This window comes from Brassica oleracea, chromosome C8 (assembly GCF_000695525.1).
Source record: "Brassica oleracea var. oleracea cultivar TO1000 chromosome C8, BOL, whole genome shotgun sequence".
Lineage (NCBI taxonomy): Eukaryota > Viridiplantae > Streptophyta > Magnoliopsida > Brassicales > Brassicaceae > Brassica > Brassica oleracea.
The window spans coordinates 17,914,487-17,935,794 of NC_027755.1; the positions used below are offsets into that span (position 1 = coordinate 17,914,487).

General features: G+C 40.9%; 5 protein-coding genes and 1 pseudogene across 9 annotated transcripts; 3 read left to right on the forward strand and 3 right to left on the reverse strand.

Annotated features, from left to right (window-relative positions):
- Positions 1 to 3,265: 3,265 nt before the first annotated feature.
- On the reverse strand, positions 3,266 to 3,988 carry LOC106308819. The gene has a single exon (XM_013745937.1). The coding sequence runs from the start codon at positions 3,986 to 3,988 to the stop codon at positions 3,266 to 3,268; it is 723 nt and encodes a 240-aa protein (XP_013601391.1).
- Positions 3,989 to 5,554: 1,566 nt separating this feature from the next.
- Positions 5,555 to 7,030, forward strand: LOC106309647 (uncharacterized protein At4g28440). The gene is made up of 2 exons (XM_013746722.1): positions 5,555 to 5,954; positions 6,634 to 7,030. The coding sequence occupies exons 1-2, from the start codon at positions 5,687 to 5,689 to the stop codon at positions 6,822 to 6,824; spliced, it is 459 nt and encodes a 152-aa protein (XP_013602176.1). The 5' UTR covers positions 5,555 to 5,686; the 3' UTR covers positions 6,825 to 7,030.
- A 3,374-nt stretch (positions 7,031 to 10,404) lies between these two features.
- LOC106311090 lies at positions 10,405 to 10,955 on the forward strand. Its single transcript, XM_013748324.1, has one exon. The coding sequence runs from the start codon at positions 10,510 to 10,512 to the stop codon at positions 10,726 to 10,728; it is 219 nt and encodes a 72-aa protein (XP_013603778.1). The 5' UTR covers positions 10,405 to 10,509; the 3' UTR covers positions 10,729 to 10,955.
- A 578-nt stretch (positions 10,956 to 11,533) lies between these two features.
- On the reverse strand, positions 11,534 to 16,649 carry LOC106308265 (26S proteasome non-ATPase regulatory subunit 2 homolog B-like). The gene is made up of 23 exons (XM_013745413.1): positions 16,469 to 16,649; positions 16,158 to 16,258; positions 15,921 to 16,041; positions 15,763 to 15,822; positions 15,560 to 15,670; positions 15,399 to 15,464; positions 15,115 to 15,236; positions 14,842 to 14,956; positions 14,681 to 14,755; positions 14,420 to 14,578; positions 14,245 to 14,346; positions 14,070 to 14,171; positions 13,839 to 13,976; positions 13,650 to 13,754; positions 13,340 to 13,561; positions 13,139 to 13,252; positions 12,840 to 13,055; positions 12,695 to 12,754; positions 12,473 to 12,586; positions 12,292 to 12,377; positions 12,080 to 12,188; positions 11,807 to 11,985; positions 11,534 to 11,715 (listed from the first exon to the last, which is right to left on the reverse strand). Exons 1-23 carry the CDS (start codon positions 16,568 to 16,570, stop codon positions 11,643 to 11,645), a joined length of 2,652 nt encoding a protein of 883 aa, XP_013600867.1. The 5' UTR covers positions 16,571 to 16,649; the 3' UTR covers positions 11,534 to 11,642.
- Positions 16,650 to 17,339: 690 nt separating this feature from the next.
- On the forward strand, positions 17,340 to 18,908 carry LOC106311076 (dnaJ homolog subfamily B member 1-like). Of its 5 annotated transcripts, none has more exons than XM_013748305.1 (4): positions 17,340 to 17,504; positions 17,851 to 18,127; positions 18,176 to 18,284; positions 18,473 to 18,908. In XM_013748305.1, the coding sequence occupies exons 1-4, from the start codon at positions 17,340 to 17,342 to the stop codon at positions 18,906 to 18,908; spliced, it is 987 nt and encodes a 328-aa protein (XP_013603759.1). The 5 variants fall into 5 exon arrangements, with proteins under 5 accessions (XP_013603759.1, XP_013603760.1, XP_013603761.1 ...); XM_013748306.1 differs by having other exon boundaries at positions 17,851 to 18,070; positions 18,137 to 18,284; XM_013748307.1 differs by having other exon boundaries at positions 17,851 to 18,058; positions 18,137 to 18,284.
- A 728-nt stretch (positions 18,909 to 19,636) lies between these two features.
- LOC106311198 lies at positions 19,637 to 20,991 on the reverse strand (annotated as a pseudogene).
- Positions 20,992 to 21,308: the final 317 nt, after the last annotated feature.

Genomic DNA, 21,308 nt, shown 5'->3' on the forward strand with positions numbered 1-21,308 from the left:
CGATCTTTGATCGTGATACCTTAGATATTCTTAATAGATAAGCATAATGTTTCGGGATATCCTTGTTTCCTTAGCCTTCGATATTCCTTTTGCTCAGGTCATTGAGATACGGCGAGGCCTTGACATATATAAAGCTTCACTTTGTTTTAGGAATTACCATAGTGCTTCGTTTAATTTTGTTTTGCTTGCCAAAGAAACAGGGCATCGAGAAGATCAAACCTTCGCGACTCTGATAGGGTGTGAACTCGAACTGGTAGTATTAATGCGGAATGCATTCGATCCGGAGATGTGAGCGAAGCGTTCACAAAAGTTCTTCGTGAGGAGACCCGACTTCCACGGGCTTCGGCCCAAGAGGTAAGGGACCTTGAGGGTGAAAAGTCTGCTGCTCGTGTTAAGTCGAGTAGCCCGACAGGTTCGGAGGGACGTGACCGCCCCCCGAAGAAGGCTAAAATGAATGGTTCAGACTGCCGTCTCGGTGTTTCACGTGAACCGGCTGTTGCCAAACCGTTTCATTGGCAGTTTTCTCACTCCAATGATTGCCATATTACAGAAAACCCGGATAGGGTTGCTCACTTGGTGAGGCACTTCAAACCTGCTGGGTGTCCACTTCCTTCTTTGCGAAATATGACGGAACGCGAGGCTTATGTGAAGATGGTCATGGCCAATGCTAAGGTCATTATTTTTCGATATTCGATCCTTTTAAATCTTTGGTTTGTTTTGGCTGTGCTGATTTGCTGTGTTCCGGGCTATGGAGGCTAACAATGAGTTCGCGGCGACTTTTGAGAAACGCCTACAGGATGTTCCGCATTCCGACGAGCTTTATAAAATAAAAAAGGCCGTTCGAGAGCTAAAGCTTGGCCTGAAGATGGCTCAAGATCGAGAGCGTGCCAACGCTGCTCGACTGGCCGCTGCCGAAAAGTTAGGGAATCAGGCTGCTTCGCTCGAAGCTCGTCTGCGAGTTGTGAGTAACGAGAGGAAATCGGCCCTCGAGCAGGTTTCCTTTTTGGAGGCGAAGGTGAAATCTTCTGCTAATAAGTTCTCTGACGACCTTCGTCGTGTAACTTATGACGCCAAAAAAGCTCTTGGGGACAGCTACTTGGACGTATTGGTATCCTTAAGGGAGAAGTGGGAGAAGAAGAAGGCCACAACCGATTGTGAAGCTCGTCTTTGGGAGGTCATGGCGAATATAGATCTCTTGAAGGAGATCACGAACAATAATCTTTTGGCTTCAGACGAGCTGATGCGCCTTCGAACGAAGGAGGTCGAGCTCGGGTCCGAGCTCGATATGATGGCGATTTCGGATTTCTCTGTTGGGAAGCTTGATCTGCCTCAGATTTCGGAGGATCTACCAGAATATTTCTTTGCTAAGGTTCCTTCTGTGGCGGACGATGTGACGAAGTGCTCGGGTGGTCAGTTCGAGGATGGTGAATTCGGCATCGAAGAGTAGCTTTTGGGATTTTTTGTTTTTGTTTTTCCCTTTTGCTTTTGTTGCTTTATTATTATTATTATTTAATAAAGAAGGGGTCGTGAGTCCCGGTTTATTTGTTGTTTTTTTTTTATATTTATGCGAGGCCGATCTTTTGGGGCCGTGAGTCGATTTGTTGTAGATACTTTTATCGACGGTTTTGATGTAACAAAGGATTTTGTTAGCTATTTTCGTCGCCCTCATTGGCGGAGTTGGCCGCAACCGAGGACTTGATCAGGGTCCCGGTTTTTGGTCAACTGTCGTAGTTTTACGATAGGAGATCCGATATGATCGAACTACAATGTCTAAGAACTGTATTTATTAAGGTGACGGATTCTGGTTTGTTACAGATTTAAAAAGGAAAGCAACTTAATATTGTCATGCCATTGTCCCTCGGGTGTTGTGATATTCTTACTTTGAGCTTTGAAGTTGGAGGGTGACTAGACTCGTGTCGTGAGTTGCCTACGTACCCTCGTTGAGGGATCAAATCATAATGTAGTTCGATTATTTCCCCAGGGAGTGGGTCTGTTGTTTGATGGTTCGTGTACATGGGTACGTCTGTTGTTGGTTTTGGCTGCTTGATTTAGGAGTGTTGCTCGATGTCCTTGAAGCTTGCTAGGTAGCATATCCTGGAGCTCTTCTGGCTTCCTCTGGTAGTCTCAACTCCTTTGGGGTTGGAAATTTCAGGCATTGATGATATGTTGAGGAAACTGCCCTCTTGCTATATAGCCAAGGCCTCCCAGGGATTGCGTTGAACGGGGCTGGACAGTCTATCACGATGAATTCTACGATTTTCCTGATTTCTCCAGCGGTTACCGTGAGCTCGATCGATCCGAGGGAGTAGGTGGTTTCTCCTGCGAACCCGATGAGGGGAGTTCGCTCTTGCTTTAGGAGTGCTTTGGTGAATCCCATTATTTTGAACGCGTTGTAGAAGAGGACATCAGCCGAGCTTCCGGTGTCGTTCATTACTCGGGATAGTTCGCAACCGCCGACGTCGAGTTATATTACGAGGGCGTCATCGTGTGGTTTTTCGAGATCTGCGGTCTAATTTTCGTCGAAGGTGATTTCGTAGTCGGAGCCTGATAGGGGCTCTCTCACTGCTACGTTGTTTTCAGCTCTCCGTTGGTACGCTTTGATTGAGTTGACCGAGTTGCAGAACTTGGAGCCTCCGTAAATGAAGTCGATTCGTTTTTTTTGCCTTTGTCGTGGGCCGGGAAATTCCATCTCTTAGTCAGTGCTGGTCGGTAGTGTCTCTGCCCCCCAGACAGATTGTGATTAATGGTCTGCATTCTGTCTTTTTTCTGAATCTGTAGGGCAATCGGTTTTTCCAGTAGCTCGCGAATTTTGGTCATTTTATTCTTTTGCTTGAAGTTGGGGATTTTTCCGCAAGGGGACTTTTAGGTTTGGGTTGTAATGAGTGATACTGGGATGAAGAGTAGCTTCATCGGGGTTTTCCAATGTGCGGATCACTACCGTGATCTCGAAGTGTAATTTCCCTTCGGTCTGGCTCTTGATTTCGTCGGTTGCGTTGTTGTTTGGCCCCCACGAAATCATGTCGACTTTTTTCTTCGGAGCTGGGGGTGGATAGTTCGGTGATTCCTGCTCGGTCTCCCTGCCTCTTTTGTTTGTCGAGACTTTGGCCTTTCGGTTGGATTTTGGAGTCACTGAATCTTTTTCTTCCTCTCCGGCTTCTTCAATGGTTTTCTTATTTTCGTTCTGACTGCGAAGCGCGGCTCGATATTCTTCGATCGAATGGTCTTTGCGGTCATGGAAGGCGCAATATTTGCTGAGGTCGTATATCTAAGATTTTTGCGGTGAGTTGTTTATTGCATAAGAATGCTTTCCTTTGGTCGCTGGCTCCTTAGGAGCAGTAGGCTTTTTAGTCGCATTATTCTTGTTCGCGCTATACTGTTCTTTTAAGGCTGAGACCTCCTCTTCGTGGGTGGCAAAGTAAGAGGCTCGATGTAGGGCGTCATCCAACGAGATAGGTGCTCGTACTGCTAGTTCTTCCCTGAATTTGGATGAGAACCAGACACCATTCTTCAATGCTGCTAGGGCGACGACCTCGTTTGGATGCAACATCTTGGCCTTGATTTCTCGGAACTTGTTTATGTACGCTCTCAACGGCTCGAAAGGTGCTTGCTTGAGATTCCAAAGATCTGCCTCGGTAACCCTTGTTTCTATGAAGACTGAGTACTGTTTGAGGAACATAGATACTAACTGGGTGAAGTTGTCAATCGAGTTTTCTTCTAGTCCAGCGAACCATTCCAAGGCGGCTCCCGTGAGGTTCTCGGCGAAGAAGCAGCAGTAACCGGCCTCTTTTTCGTCGTCGGTGAGGTGTGTTCTTGATATTGCTAGGCGGAAGGCTCGTACGTGGGCCTTCGGGTCCTTGTTTCCTGTGTATTCGGGGAATTTGAACTTCCCAATATGATGCAGCCTCACGCTGGCGATTTTGTTTGTAAACGGAGTCCTTCTTGTTTCCTCGATGACCATGTCGATATCTGGGGCATAGCTCGTTGCCATATGTACGATGGCATGTATCCTTTTTAGCTCGGCGTTGTTCCTCTCGATATAATTCTGGAATGCTCTGGTTTCACCCGGGATCGCAAGGCCTTCCCGTTGGAGGTCGATATTGACGGGGTGCGAAGGTCATGCCTCCGAGCTTGTTCTGTTAGGTTGTCAAATCCTGCATGATGGGAGGTCCTCGTGGCGGATGGAGTTCGATTTTCGGGGATCAAATTGTTTGACGGCGGGGTCTGTGTTCTTGGTTCCCCCTGCCTTTCTGTTGATCCATTCTGGAATTGGATCGGAGTACTTCATGGACGTTGCAGCCCAGTGTCGATTTCGTCCAATCTGCTATAGCTTAAGCTTCGGTGGGTCATGCCCTGCGGCGGGGGTCGTTGTGAGTTTTCTCCCATGTAGCGTCCGGAACGAGCGCTTGGGATCTCCGGAGTACCGAATAGACCAGCATATTGGGGGTTCGACGTCCCTCGTAACGGATCAAGGGGCATTCGATTTCTTTCTCGAGCGTTTGCAGCTCGATGCTCTGCGAGTTCCCTCTCAGCCTGGTCTAGTCGATTAGCGATGGTTTGATTGGCGATCCTTTGGTTACGAATTTCGTCGATTAGAGACGAGAGCATTCCTCGAAGTTTGGTCATTTCTTCTCGAGTTTGTGCTAGAGGGGTCGGCAAAATTGGTCTGGATTGAGATCGGGTCGGGTCATCGGCGGATTGTCTGTCCCCGGGACGGTTCCAGACTCGAGCTCCGACTCGTTCTGGGATCGATGTCTGATTGATCAGAAGAGATTGATCTTGACTTGAAGTCCCGATCGGAGGGATTCGTTGCGTCTGGGTTGTTCCAGTCGCATCATTGGCTCCCGTTAACCCAGTTGGTGTCGCTTCGGTCCCCGAGTCGGATCCGATAGGATCTATGTCGTTGACTCTTGAGGGTGTGGTTCCGACGGTTTGGTTGGGATCCATAGTCGCGCTTAGGAAACTTAGATCGGTTTCTTAGCAAAGATGTTTTTCGTTTATCTTCCCCACAGTCGGCGCCAAAATGTAGAACCTAAAATCTACACTAAGTATTTGATAGTGATCGGGAGTTTGATCTAGGGAAGACAAATGATATAGGGAACGATATCTATAGAACACAACGATGTAAACAGTTTCCGGTAGGTAAAAATGGACTTTATTGATGAATAAGATCGAATACAATGAGTTGAACTTGATCGAATGATACAAATGAGATCGGTAAAGAATGAATCTAAGATCGGGATGGAAATAAGGTCGATGTATGTGTGTAGCTCTCTCTAGGGTTTTCAACGTGTCTCTCTTCATTCTCATTCTTCCTCCTTTATAGTGAGTCGACCTCGTGACTTTTGTAACTGCTCCGCGATATCCGTCTCTTGTTCCGCGATCTCCGAGACTTCGATGGCTTCATCTTGAGTTCGTTTGTTCACTATGAACTTCAGTTCCTTACGACCCATGTCTTTGATCGGGGTCCATTAATGTACTGACTAATATTGTGTCCAACAATATGTACCGAAAATGTGATAGATAAACATCAAACGAGAAAGCGACATGTGGCAGTCTCACTATACCGTAAAGCAGGTGATTAAACACTCTCGTCCGTCTTGCGAGAGAGTGAAGCATCAATGGTCTTCCTTTATAAACCCTAAATTCCACCATTAGGGTTAGTGAATCTGTGGACCTTTAGAGAGCGATGGCGACCACAGGGAGCGCATCGGCTGCGACGGGAACGACGACGGCGAAGAGAAAACCAGTGTTTGTGAAAGTGGAACAGCTAAAGCCTGGAACGACTGGTCACACTTTGACTGTTAAGGTCGTTGACGCCAATCCGGTGGTTCCGGTTACCCGGAAGACTCGTCCGGGTGCTTCTATGGGTCGTCCGTCTCAGCCCAGTCGAATCGCTGAGTGTCTTATTGGAGATGAAACCGGATGTATTCTCTTCACTGCTCGTAACGACCAAGGTTACTTACTCACTCTCTTTGTTTTGCTAGAAATGGTATCAGTCATGTTGTTAAAGTTTGATCCTTTGTATGTATGTTCTCGTTTTTATCTCCGACAATTTGTATTCAGACAATGAACTGGTGATGTGTTTATGTCATGTTCTGGAACATGTTACAAAAAGCTATCGTGTCTGAAAATGGAAATGGAATTACTGGTTATTCAATGATGTCTTTGTGCAATTTAGTGGGCTTGAAGTTTATATAATCGTGCCGTTGGTTGTGGTGAAACTTGCTTGTTTAGTTGTTCTACATGATTCCAAAACTTAGTATTGCAATCCCTTTGGTCTAGTGATTGGTTTAGTGTCGTTGTATTGATAAAGTCTGATCCTTTGTTTGTTCTGTCGTTTATATCTCCAACTGTTTCTGTTACCAGACAAATAAACTGTGTCTATGTCATGTTCTGGTTACAAAAAGCTATCTTGTCTGAAAATGGAAATGGAATTACGGTGAAAATCTGCTTATACAATAATGTCTTTGTGCAATTTAGTGGACTTGAAATTTATATATTGTATACTTGATCTTGCCATTGGTAGTGGTGAAACTTGTTTGGTCAGTTGTTAAGCTATAAGTGTTCGACACAGTATTGCAATCACTTTGGCCTAGTAGTTGGATTGATTTGTTTTGTTTGGTGTGTGTGTAGTTGATCTTATGAAACCAGGGGAGACGGTGATACTGCGCAATTCGAGGATAGACATGTACAAGGGTACAATGAGGCTAGGGGTTGATAAATGGGGACGCATCGAAGCAACGGAGCCAGCGTCTTTCACAGTCAAAGAGGATAACAATCTGTCTCTGGTTGAATACGAGCTGATTAACGTTAACGATCGGTGATCTTTTTAGTGTGGACTGGTGAATGTCTTTGATTTAGATGATGAAGATTTGTGAGTGGTTCTTGTAGGATTTCCTTTTACCCTAAAACATGAGACATGAGTATTAATGCAATTGCTCCTTTTAATCTTATTACTTTTCCCCTCCATTGTATGGGAAGATTCTCACAGATGTATCATAAGTTTTTTAGTTGAAAGGATATAGCTTGCTTAGATTTCTACACAACCCAATGTGTTTAAGCTATTACTGAACAACATGTATCAATCAAGTAAACACCATATAGATTCATAGTGTCTTTGGTTCCTTCTCCATAGATCATATCATTATCAAAATTCAAAACTGAGAAAACAAGTCTTGGTGGGTGATAGTTGCGAAGATTCCTCTGAGATAGTTTGTTGAGATAGTTTGGGCTAGGCTTGGGCATTTTACCTGGACCCGATGACTCGAACCGGAACCGACCCGAAAATACAGGTTCGGGTCCGGGTCCATGCTAAAGTACCTGTTGGGTTTCTTTTATTTAGATTCGCGTGTCTCAGTTTGGGTCTAGGTCCTACCCGAGATCCGATCGGGTATCCGAAATACCCGAAACTTATTGTATATATTAGGTATATTTGGGTAATTGGATATATTTTTGATATTTCAGATATTTTTTTTTAAGTTTCGGGTCTGATTTTTGGGTATAATTTCAGATTTCGGGTAAAATTTTGGATTTTCAAAAAATATAATTCGGGTATTCGGGTATCTTTTGGTTTTTTGGGTCTGATTTTGGGTAAATTTTCGGGTCCAGTTCATGTATTTTGGTTCCTTTTTGGTCCTAAGTACCCGAACCGATCCAAACCCGAAAATTACAAGTATTTTACGGGTATTGAAATAATAGACTCGAACCAACTCGGACCCGACAAGACCTGACCCGTAACCAACCCGGAAAATTATAAATACCTATATGGGTCCAAATTTTTAGGACTCAAAAGATCCGGACCTGACGATCCAAACCCGAGCCAAGGACCTGGATGCCCAAGTTTGGGCCTTGCAAATATCTAAAGAACATAGTCAAAGATAGGCATGGGCGTTCGGGTACCCGTTCGGGTTCGGATCGGGTTTTTCGGATTTCGGTTCTATTTTGTAACACCTCCTAGGTCTCATTCTACTAAATTTACAAATACGGATCGGATTCGGATATAACACTTCGGTTTCGGATCGGTTCGGATATATCCAAAGTAAAATCTAAAATTTAAAAGTAAAACATAAGAAATATATACTTCTTTGTATATAATGAATTTAAGGTATTTATTTAAATTTTAAATATTTATTGCTAGATATCATATCCAAATAAATATGAAATTGAATATTTGAAGTACATATTTATGTTTCAAATATTTATATTGTATATTAATTTGGACATTCAGATCGGTTTATTCGGATATTTTTTCGGGTTTCAGGTTTTTCGGGTTTTCGGGTTATCCGTTTGGGTTCGGTTAATAACACTTCGGGTTCGGATATGTTTTGTAACACCCTACAAGATCCATTGAGGTATTTTTTACATTTCAGATCGGGTACGGATCGGTTTTTCGGTTCGGATTCGGTTCGGATTTCGGTTACGGACTCTATGCCCAGCCCTAGTCAAAGATGAGGTCGCACACAGATAAACCCTGAATTGAATTGGTTGTAGGAAATGATGACGATATGGGCCCATAACAAATAGATTTCCGAATTTTAAATGGGCCCAACATAAGGTTTAATAAATGGTCCGTATACATGATATAGTATAAATTCTAAAATTGATATTGAGAAAAAAAAAAAAAATATCAGTTTTTGTTCCCAAACTCGCACTCAAGGTCAAAAGTCACAAAAATAGCACTTAATGTTTTATCAAAAGTCACAAACTTAGGATTTAGAGTTAAAGGGTGGGGTTTAGGATTTAGGGTTTAGGATTTAGAGTTTAGAGTTTAGGGTTTAAATTTTAGAGTTTAGGGTTTAGGGTTTAGAGTTTAGAGTTTAGGATTTAGGGTTTAGAGTTGAGAAATGAGGTTTTGGGGATAAGATTTCAAATTTTGAAAAATAAAAAAATTAAAATTTTCAAAAGATAAATTTAGAAAGGTGCTATTTTGGTCATTTTAGTTTTTGAGTGCTATTTTTGTGATATAAACTTAGAAATGTGCTATTTTGGAGATTTACCCATTAATATTTGTTAAAATAATATCTCAATTAATAAAATATTTGAATTATATATTATTATTTTAGTAGTATCATTCTATCAAATGAGATTATTTTAACTTTATTAATTTACAGATGTTTTACTGTATAATATTTACAGTTACATATTTTTCTAACAAGAATTGTTAAGTTTTAACTATTTTCAATGTAAAAAATAACTCATTTCATGAGTTTATTTATTTTAAAATATAAGGTCAAGAACTGATGTGTTCAATTTTAGTATGTTTTAATTTTCCGGCAAGAAGTTCAATTTTTTAATTGTTATACAAAAATAAAAATAAGATACGAATGAGCTTTGAAAAAATCTTTGCGTCGTCCGACTTTTACTAGTTTGGTGTTGATTGCATAGTTGATCAACATTTGGTAGCAGTAGTAGCACAACACAAGGAAAGTCGCTTGGACAAGTCAAACTCTCACGTTTTAAAATATCAAGCTTTCTTTTTTCAACAGTCTTAGATGCACACATTTTATAAAAAAAGTTAAATTCAAAATAACACTCTTTGAATATATATAAATATATGCTTATGTGACTCACTGACTCCATGCAAACCACATGAGATTACAGTATTTTAAACATGAAAAACCACCTACCAAACACTTCTTTTTGTTTATTTGTATCATTCAAAATCTCACTAAATAAACTAACTATAACTAATCGCACAATATTGTAAACTTAATTTAATCTTAAAGTTCCACCTACTTACACCGGCAGTGTGCTGTTTTTTTCAATGTCCCACCCCCCTCAAACCAAAACTGGTAAGAGAGTTATTTCGGTGAAACTGTTAACTGGTCCTCTTCCATGCGGTACTAGTACTACTATGATTAGTCAAGTCGTGACTTACGCGGCATGTTTCAAAACTCAAACATTGACTTTTCAGAAAAAAAAGTAACAAAAGTAAACTAATTGTATTTTCTTTTGTAATATAAATGTGCAAAATCATCTGCATTCAAATACTTTAATTAATAGTACGTTTTGCTGATAAATTCGAAGAGATATAATTGTATAAAAAATTATTTCTAAGATAAAGAAACAGTTTGTATCTGTCTCATTAGAAAATAAACTAAAACAAAATGAAAAGGCATATGTATGTGATGATCATATCTTTAGAAAAATGCATGTTAGATGTTATCTTTGATAACTGGTTTATAGATTAGTAACCGCGTAAAATAAATGTAAATTCATACATAGTAAAGTGTTGTAGAGCGACCGGTTCAAGTCATAATACTTGGTCAACACGCCAAGTCGTGAGATGCGCCGGGAAAATCCGACCTAAGTGATGAACTACTGAGTCATGTCATGACCACGTCGTCGTAACCAAGTGTATATATACTCCCTCTACTTTACCCATCATAACCATAACTCCTAATTTTCTTTCTTAATTAAACACCAAAAAATAATTCTTTCTCAGGAAATAATTATCTTTACCTGTTTATTTCGAAGCTCTTGTTTTTCTTGTTGTCGGTGCAACACAAAATGAGGAGGGTTAGTTGGCCTACTATTTTGATCATGGTGATCGTGGCGTTGTTGGTGGTAGAACACGTGGTGGTTCCAGCCGCGGCGGGGAGAGTATTAACGGAGAAGTTGGGAGACGGAAGCGCAACTATGATGAGGGTGGAGAAGATGACGTCGACGGTGGATTTTTGGTTTCAGCGTTTGGCTTCGGGTCCGAGTCCAAGGGGTCGCGGCCATTAAGTTACTCAAGCTCCCTTTATTACGAGTGAAGGCGATTTAATTTTTGTTTTATTTGCATACCAAAACAAACGGTCAATAACTGTATTCCATTCATTTATTTCTTTATTTGTTTGTTTTCTGTTAAGCAAATTGATATATTGAGTTCAGGAGCAGAAAAACTAAACCATCAATGTATACATGTACAGTTGTATACTTGTATACATAGCGTTGCTTTAATTTCAATAAGATTTTATACTCTGCTTTTACCGGACTATTTTGTTGTGGTTAGGATGGAAGATAATACAACTAAAATGTTGTAAACGAGTGAGTCGTGCAGGCCATAAAATGTTAAGATGAGTTCAAAAAGAATTATTCTTAATATTGTTCTTCGTGTTGAATTAAAAAAAAAAGAATTATTCTTAACCTTCTTAACATTTTATATTGAATTCTTTTTGCCAAATCCCTCAAGACAACAACGAAGAGCTTTTGCATGTCACAACTTGATGTTGGATTCAGAGCCGTGCATATAAGGTTAGAAGCAACTAATTTTTCTTGGCCCTATAAAAATTTTTATAAAAAAAATTGGCCCCTAAATTACCAAGTTTACCATCAGAACTAACTGAACTTCAACGAAATTGGCCCCTAAATTATTTTTAAGCTAACCGGCCCTCGAGCCAATGCAAACTGAAGTTGCTGGGCAGTAAACCAAAAAGCCAACAGCTTATCTTTTTTTTTTTTTCTAATGAGGAGAAATGTAGAACGAGTTCATTTAGAAAAGCAGGTTAATTCCTTTTTTTATATCAACTATAGAACGAAATAAGCGATTTAACAAAAGGAATTTGTCAACTAAACCATTTTCTATTCTATTATGCACATGAAACCATATAAGCTGTTCCTGAGAGTATCCAAATGCTTCGGAACTTCAATCTTCGGATTCATTCCTCTCTGTAGTTTGGATTTTCTCTCAATATGACGAAACCTTCTAGTACGGGAGACAATGGAATGTACCTGTGAATCCCAAAAAAAGGAGTTTTTAGATTCCAATATATGTAACAAAGTTTTGTTTCGACTAGGAAAGTGGTTTAGAGGAACAACATACTTGTCGGTTGCGAGTTCGGCTCTCTCCCCAGCAGCAAGTAGAACAGGTGTTTCATATGTTTGAAACCCAGTGATTGTCCTGGGTCGACCTGCCTGTCCAACCACGTCAACCGCTTGTCCTACCCTCACTGGCACCGAGATGGGCTTCAGGTTCTCGTCCACCGTCAGCATCATCCTTGGCTATACACTCAAACCAGTATCGCGTTAGTAGATACAATATGGCATAATCCATTTATTAAAAGAAAGGTACTCGTATAGAACACACTGCACTCACCTGCATCGCCAAAGCGAGGAAGTAGAGCACATAATGGTATTCCCCCAGTATGATGGATTTCATGTCAAGGCATGCATGCAGCAATGTCATTATACCAGCAAGTGCGGTTCTGAATACAAAAAAAAAAAAAAATACACACAACACCCATGATGCTTCGGATTCACAAAGTGGAGCTGTCAAAGCCAAGTGTTCACAAAATAAATGTTACGTACGGGGATAGCAAGACCCGGTCGGAGTGGAAGGGATTGAGAGTTAAGAGACCTTTTCCCATATGCAACAGTCCTTGAGCAATACGCACCTGCATTGCGAACTTAACACAATGAGCACTAAGCCTATAAGTAGACACACTGTATTTATTTCACGAAACGGGAAACATAAAATGTAACACATTACACAGAAGAGGAGGCTGGCATCCTTCTCATAAAAGCTGGAGAGGTTTCTAAGCATGCCAGCAATCCTTGCATTATTGGTTCCAGCGCCGATCAAACCAAGGGATATAATTGCTGCCTATAGGAGTCAGTTGAATAATCAGAGCCCTCCAACGATGCAAATCAAGTCAATGCAAAATTAACTATTACACCCTCAACCGTGTGAGTGGCGAAATGAGAAACTCACCATGGCTACTTCTGAATCTGTGTCATGGCTAAGCCGGCTCAATGTATCCATAACATTCATCTGAAATTATGGAAAATATTAGAGAGAGTAACAACACAATTATAAGCAGAAAAGTAAAATCAGATTATTTTTAATCGAGATTCACCTTTGGGTTTGATATACATAGTAGAGCAAGGGCCAAGGGCACTGCTCGCCGAATGTTTAGTTCTCCATACTGTAGCACGTGCTCCAGAGAACGGATCGCCATATCACGACCCAGTTCTTCAGACATAGCAACAATCGCTACTCCAAGCACAGCTGGACCCTGGTGGATATTATCTTTCTCCAGATGCTCTCCACACTGATCCAGAAGTTCTTGCACCTGAACAGTGAATTGTCAGCAACTACACTAGAAAGGCAATGAAATATGTATAGTTTAAACCACCAATACATTTGAGGAGATACCTTAAGGACATTCCCAGTGCCAGCATAGGCACAGGAAAGAAGGGTCATTTCACAACACTTTCTGATTTTCTCACATAAGGTCTTTGAAATCTCTGCGGTAGCCTCTACGCTTTCCTGTTCGATATATTGGAACAAGTTGACACTGATAAGCGAGGGAGATAGCGTTCGGGTAGACAAAACAAGAAATGAATCAATTACTACCTGTTTGCCAAGGTACAAAAGTCCAAGACCAAGAGGCAAGAATCGAACGAGGGCTTCACCCAGTTCTGCCGAATTCCGATCCATCAAAGCAAACATAATAGATTGTGCAACCTCGTCACTACACGAACCAACATAAACCATCCCCAAACTAAGTGCGGCAAATGCAACCACATCGAGAGGTGCCTTTATATCATTCAGTATTGGAGACAAGCTGCTTTTTATCTGTCCAAACAATGATGAGCATGTTATTGTCTCTCGTCAACAGAAACATTTAGCATAGCACTGTAGGTAAAGTAGATATCTTCATCACCTGATCTTTTTGGGAACCCGCATAAGCAATCCCGATACCCATAATAGCACAAATTCGGACAGATGAATCCTCGTTATCAATATATTCTTCAAGAAGAGCCAATGCCTGAGAAAGAAAGGTCCAAGGTGAGTAAGAAGAGTATATGTGCAGAGAGTTTCCCAAAAAAACTGAAAAAGAAATCTAACTCACAGGATCAAAATCACTCTTAATGCCACAATTCAAAATCCCAACACTCAGTAGCGCTCCAGCTCTCACACGTTTATCACTGCTAGTGTAATATTTGTCGAGTTCATCAAGTGCTTCCACATTCCACAAGGAAATCATACCCTAGGCATTGGAAAACAGCGAATTCGTGTTACAATTTTCAAGTTCCAAGATATGAACACTCCTAGTCAATCTATCACGTAAGAAGAGGCATACCAGACTAGCAGATGCACTGGTCTTGCCATCGTCTTTATTTTTAAAGATCCAGTTTCCATCAGATCCACTGGTTGAATCTAATGGCACTGTCATTAATTTGTCCTGCAATAAGCATATTTATCAAACCGCGCAGCCGAGCTTACAAAATGTCATTAATAAGAATCTGTAATCGTACCTTGCAGAAACCAGCATTTACAAATGCATTCACAAAAGTCGCAGCTAGGTTTTGTCTAGCAGAATCCGCAACTGGGCCAGGGTTAGCTCTAAGAAAGTGATCCTACAAAAAATTTATCGAACAGATAAGAGACACCGACAAAAACAGATCCTGTAACCAAATAAACCTGACATACCTTGTAGATGTCTTCGGGCCTCTTGGCCTCCATAACGTCAATATCCCTTGCAAGGGTCAGATATCCTTCATTCAACTTAGTGTTGTTAACAATTTCCTGTAACGTTGATCTGTCAACCTCATCTTCAACCATCTCCGGGTCAAGGTTAAAGGTGATGCCCTGCATGGGGGAATAACAAGAGAAAAAAAAGAGACATATGAAAGTGAATCATCACCAGGTACTGAATCTGTATAGTAGTGATGTTAATCATTAAGCACTTACATGACGTGAAATCATGTAGCAGAACTGTTTCTTTCTTAGTAGATTAGTGCATGAAGTAAACACTTTCTTCACATACTGCAATACGGAAAGTGTCTTATCATGTAAGTAAAAATACATCACTTAGAGGATATTAAGTTCTTTATGAAGATTACAACCCAGACCTGCATGTTATCAAGCAATAGTGCAATTTGCAGAGCGTTTGGATATGCTTTAAACTTCATGTAGATCATGTAAGCAATATCTAAAGCCACCATGTCATCCGGCCATGGACGGTACCTGAAAAAAAAAACAAAAACATACAATGTCAAAGGGGGTGGTGGTCTGGTGTTTGTAACCAATTGCAAAGCTTATGCGAGCTTGTCACATAAGAAAATTATAGTACGAGTGATCAAAAACCACAAATGAGTGTGAAACACCAGTCATATTTAAATTACCTTGTTGCACTCGTGAGATAGTTGCAAGTTCTCCTGAAATTTGTGCGGCCTACATGGTCAAGTAAGAGATCAAGATCCTCAACTTCCATTAAGAGGTCAACAGCTTCAGTTTCTGCATTATGCTGCAATGAACAAAACGGAATCCTTCAGAGGTAGCCAGATAGGAAAACACAAGAGGTGGAAGTCTCAAGCCTATAAACGAAAGTTTGTTAATTTAGAGGCACCCTTTTTTTTATTACAAGGGGCCGACGAACCAAGAAAAGTAAGCATGAGAAGGACATCACCTTCATGTGAAAAGCAACTATTTGCCGCACAAGATCCATTAAGTCCATCATAGAGGACTCCTGAACCTGGTTTAACAAAAAAAAAGAACGAACAAGCATATAACCATATTGCAGAAACCAAATAGAAAATTTGATTTGCTTGAGGAGAAACAATTTGTAACCTGACGTATGGTATACTCTACTGCAACCTCTCCGGCCAAATTCCTGACATACTCGTGACCCCACGATCCGATGTCACCTCCTGATCCAGTCAACCTGTATCCTAAGCTTTCCTGGAAGACAACAAATAACAAATCTCTTCAGGCATAACAAAAAAAGGAAACTTTACTAGTAAATTTCTACTAAAATTAGCAAGGAAGCATACCCTTTCACCCTCAGCAGACATGGTCAGTGCCAGGACAGAGAGTATATCAGCCAACAGTTTCTGCAAATAAATGAAATTCGATCCTTAATCTATGCACAGCAGAGAGAGAGAGAGAGAGAGAAAGGAGGTGGTAGTTTTTTGAAATGTCAGAAGACTACCTTGAGATCAGACTCCTCCATTTTGAGATGACAATCCTTAAGAGGTCCATAATGAGGACGGAGGAACTTGAGAGGCATAGGAACTGACGTCATGGAGCTTGTTGACGCACGGATTTCTTGGCTACAGACAAAAAAAGATAAGACCTTTCTAAGGTTAGATTTTTCGAAAACGAATCTAGGAAAGTTTTTCCCAGTTAATCAATTTGGGGATCAGTTAAAGAGATACAAGAACTATACCTCATGCTTTCAAGAGCGGCCTTCTGCGACTCAGGATTGGGGTCCTGAACCCTCTTAACATAGAGCTCCAGATTCTGCTTTAGTTCCAAGTCCTCTTCAGACTACAATATCACATGATCCTGAGTCATCTAGTCATCAAACTTCGACGAATCTTTTCAAAATCAGCGAAAAGCTTATCAACTAATCTCTGGAACGAAGCTACATTGATGTAATCGTGAATCTTCATTCTGATCACCCTCGATACTAAACAACTCTCTCTCTCTCTGCAAGCGAAGCAAAATTTCTCAAAGAGAATGCGAAATACAACTTACGAGATCTTCCTCTTTCTTCTTGGGAGGCTTAACCTTCGTCGTAGCTTCATCTCGCTTCGCACCACCACCGCCAACGCTATTCGGATCCGGAACTGGAGCCATCAGAATCGAAAGAGACGAGAATGAAATCGAGCAATTCTTGAAAGTGGACGTTAGAGAGCAAGTATCTCGCTTTCTGAGAGGCAAGAAGAAAACTGTTGAAAAATGAAATGAAAAAAAAAACAAATAAGAGTATATATACAGAGAAGATTATAGGCTCAGCCCATTAACTAATCGGGCTAATCACTGGCCCAGACTTCTTTGCCATGGTCCGTATCCATTATTATTTTTTTTTCCCAACGGAAAATGAAAATAAAGGAAAGTTTGGACCAGGCTTTTCGAACCGGCGACGTTGGGATTATAAAAGCGTTAGTTTTGTGAGTCAAAGGTCACGGGTTCGATATGCCTGGTCCGAAAAGAGAGCGAATAGGGTAAAACTTCCCACCGTCAGTAGCCCGTCATCGTCGAGAGATAACGGGGATGATTGGTTGGGGCTGTAGATGCTCTGGACAGCCACAATTTAGTCTACAGCTATATATGTCAATCAATCAAGCTTTGCTTTCCTTAAAAAAACTCATAACAAAAAAATCTCTGCAAAATCAAAATATGGCTGTAGAGAGCTTTATTTCCAGAGCAAAAAATTAGTGCTTTAGAAATCTAAAGCAAGGAAAGCTACAGCAAATAAATCTACAGATTAAATTCTACAGCAAAAAATATAAAGCTACAGCACTTACCAATCATCCCCAACGATCGTGTAGATTGTCTACAAGTAAGAAACATCGAACGTGAAAGAAAAAAAAGAGAGGAAGAAGAAGGAGGAGGAAGTGGTGAGATGGGTGTGGATTACTACAAGGCTTTACAGGTTGATAGAAGCGCCAACGACGATGACCTTAAGAAAGCTCACAGAAAACTCGCCATGAAATGGCATCCCGACAAGAACCCCACCAACAAAAAAGACGATGAGTCCAAGTTCAAACAGGTCTCTGAAGCTTACGATGTGATTTTCTCACTATGAGTCAATCTAAAAGATGATTCCTTTATTGCTTTCATCCCGATTTGAGGATGCAATTTGTCGACTTTCACGACCACTGGTTGCTGATTTCACGAGTTGCTGATGTTTGGGCTTGTGGGTTTCTCAGATTTTGAGTTCCTGAGTCATTAGAATCTTAGTATAAAGTTAAAGATGGTTGCTTTATACATTAAACTAGTGAGAACCTCTTGAGGCATCTCTATACATTGCAATTAGTGCAAGTCTGTAACGTTAGGATTCTCAGGAGTATTCTTTACTTTGATTCAGACTTTATGTGTGCTGATATTGTTCTTCTATGTGAGTTGTTGTTTAGGTTCTTAGTGATCCTCAAAAGAGAGCGTTGTATGATCAATACGGTGAGGAAGGACTCAAAGGGAACGTGCCACTTCCTACTGCTGCTGGTGGAGCCTCCTTCTTTTCATCAGGAGATGGACCTTCACCTTTCAGATTCAACCCGACGAGTGCAGATGATTTATTCGCTGAAATTTTCGGGTTTTCAAACCCGTTTGGTGGAGGAGGAAGCGCTAGTGCCAGTGGAGGGCAGAGATTCTCTAGCCGCATGTTTGGTGATGATATGTACGCCTCGTTTGGTGAAAGAGGAAGTGTTGGTGGTGGATCGATGCATCATCACACTGTAGCTAGGAAAGTGGATCCAATCGAGAACAAGCTACCTTGTAGCCTTGAAGATCTTTACAAGGGAACCACCAAGAAGATGAAGATCTCAAGGGAGACTGTAGATGTCAGCGGGTAAGAAATCAAACTCACACACCATTTTTTATCTACTAGTAGTCACATATAAGGAGTGGTATCTATCTTAAGGTATGGACATTTCTGTCATTGATCAGTTAGTTACCTGTTTGATTTGAGCTGGCACTAGTTGTAGTCTTGACAAAACCTAATCTCTGTGTTCTTTTGTGTCTTCTGTTAAAATGTAGCAAAGTAATGCAAACAGAAGAGATTCTAACGATTGGAGTGAAACCAGGATGGAAGAAAGGCACAAAGATCACATTCCCTGAGAAAGGCAACGAGCATCCGGGAGTGATTCCAGCTGATCTTGTCTTCATCATCAACGAGAAACCCCATCTGGTGTTCACACGCGAGGGAAACGACCTGATTGTCACACAAAAGGTTTCATTAGCTGATGCACTAATAGGGTACACAGTAAACCTAACGACTCTTGATGGTCGGACGCTTACAATCCCAGTCACAAACGTGATCCATCCGGAGTACGGAGAGGTGGTGCCTAAAGAGGGGATGCCACTTCAGAAAGATCAGACAAAGAAAGGGAACTTGATCCTCAAGTTCAACGTCAAGTTTCCAGCTAGGTTATCTGCAGAACAGAAGGCTGGGTTTAAGAAGCTTCTTGGGTGATGATTCAAAAGCTTTGCTTCTGTCTTTTGATGTTTATGGGACAAAAAGTTTTAGTAACTCGCTCAAGATTTGGTACATGTCCTCAACAAGCAGGAAATAAAGATGTAAAAGTGTTTGTCTTTTATTGTTCCCTGACTAGAGATATAAGAGTATTCGTTAGTGAGGGGAGAAGCCATGACGGCGTGTGAGGAAGAAGCCACCACAAACAACGACGATGATGAAAGGCAAATCGGTAAGGAGCCCCTTGGTTTCTTCGAAAGGAATTTGAATAAACAACGGATCACGTTCTGACCGAACATGGAGAAAGCAAAGAAGACGAGCATCAAACATGATTGCTTGCTGAAGTCAAGGGACTTGAGCTTATACTTTTGCTTCTCTTCAGAGAAAGTGTTATAAATAGAATGATGTTTTACTGCTTGCTACTGCATCTGCAAGATGACTTTCATACAAAGAGTGTTAGCCAAATGACATTGTCCTTGCTAGATGTGGCCATTTAACTCCAAATTCAAGTCTCAATACCTTTTTTAATCTCTCCTAAACGATAAGTTTATTACAATTGACTCATTCAGTAAAAACAGTCTCTTCTTCCTTTTTTGATGGGATAATGAGATCCCAAGAACAACTTTAAAAAGTATATAACAATCCAAAGGTCTCATATTTTGTTCAAAGGATGCAAGAGGAATTGAAAAGACACACAGACCAGATGTGGGTTTTACTTAAGAAGCCTTCTACTTCTTTGGATCCACCTCCAAATTCATCCCCTGTAGGTTAAGCAAAAGATCATCAGAGCTCAGGTACACCTTGTTGGCCGAGTGTGCTATGGTTTGAGAAATCTCTCTTGCCGCCTCAATCTTCCTGAGCGTTATGAAAGCTTGGTTGTTTGCGATTGCTTGACCTATGAGCTGAGCACTCTTGGCTTCTCCCTACACAAAAGGCATGAGAAATTTTTGTCACACAATCATATCAGAGTCTCAGAACTTAGTAAACTGGAGAATGTAGAGAGTTTTCTCTTTACCTGGGCGCGGATAACTGCACTTCTCTTGTCTTGTTCAGCCTTCTCAACGATAAACTTAGCCCTCTCAGCCTCTTGAGCAGCCACCTGCTTTGCTTCAATGGTTGCGGTGAACTATTTCCCAAATGTCAGGGTGGTGAGGGACACATCGTCAAGCGCAATGTTGAAGTTTGTTGCTCGTTGAGTCAGAATCTTTCTAATCTCCTTACTGACCGTCTGAGAGCAGCCCAAAAAAAAAACATATTTGATAACTGACTTACTAAGAATGTGGAAAAAGACATATGCCTATATTTAGACAGACACTTGTATGCTCCTCTCTCTGAGTGATAAGCTGGCTTGCATTGTACTGAGCAACAACAGCTTTCAAAGTCTCGTGGATTATAGAAGGCAGAACTCTCTCGCTGTAGTTCTCACCAAGGGTTCGGTAGATCTCAGGTAACTGATCTGCTATGGGACGCGTGGGAACCCTCAGCCCAATCTTCACCTGAAAATTTCAAGAAAACTTATGAAGTCGTTTGTTGACATTACACCACAGTAACATATCATAAAAGTAAAGAATTCACATTTTCCAATCCAAGGAAAAAAAGGTGACAAAAGTTACCATTTGGAGATCACAGCTTCCAGATGTACTCTCAACAAGGTAAGGTCGTGCACGAACGTCGTAAATGACCAGTCTTTCGAACCAAGGAACCATAAGGTGTGTACCCTCAGGGTAAACCTGCGCAATAACAACTCCATACTTGTGATTGTATAGTAAGTATTACATAAGCTCAGTGAGAACAGTTGAACAACAATATTGCAGAACCGATAACCTAACACATGAGATCTCGTTGGGAACATTAAAAGGGAGAAACTTTCATCCACTAGAAAAGCTCAAAAAGACCCATATTGAAGAAGAGAACACTGACTAACCTTACGGTTGAACATGATGGCTCGATGACCTCCGTCGACATTGTAGAGACTCTGAGTGGCAGCGTAGAGACCGAGCCCACCAATAATCCCAACCTTAAGCAACGCAGATGCAGCACCACCACCTGGCACCTTCGGAACTTTGACGTTGTTCAAATTCATCTGAATGAACAACCCAATAATAATAAATAATAATCAAAACATACCATTCAAAGTTCAGACTCAGATCTTAGTCAAAACCAAGTCAAAATTCATCAACGATAGAAACTTTAAGGAAGACCCATCATAGGTTCCATTGCTAATTACTCATCATATTTAAGAATAGACCCATCATATTTTTTGTTTGTATTGTTTGACGTAATATTTTTACACTAAATAGAAATTTTTAAAATATAAATATTTTCTAAAGTAAACAAAATGGCTAGGTTATAAAGCTTTTAATATAATAATCTCATGTTATAATAGAATAACAAAAACAT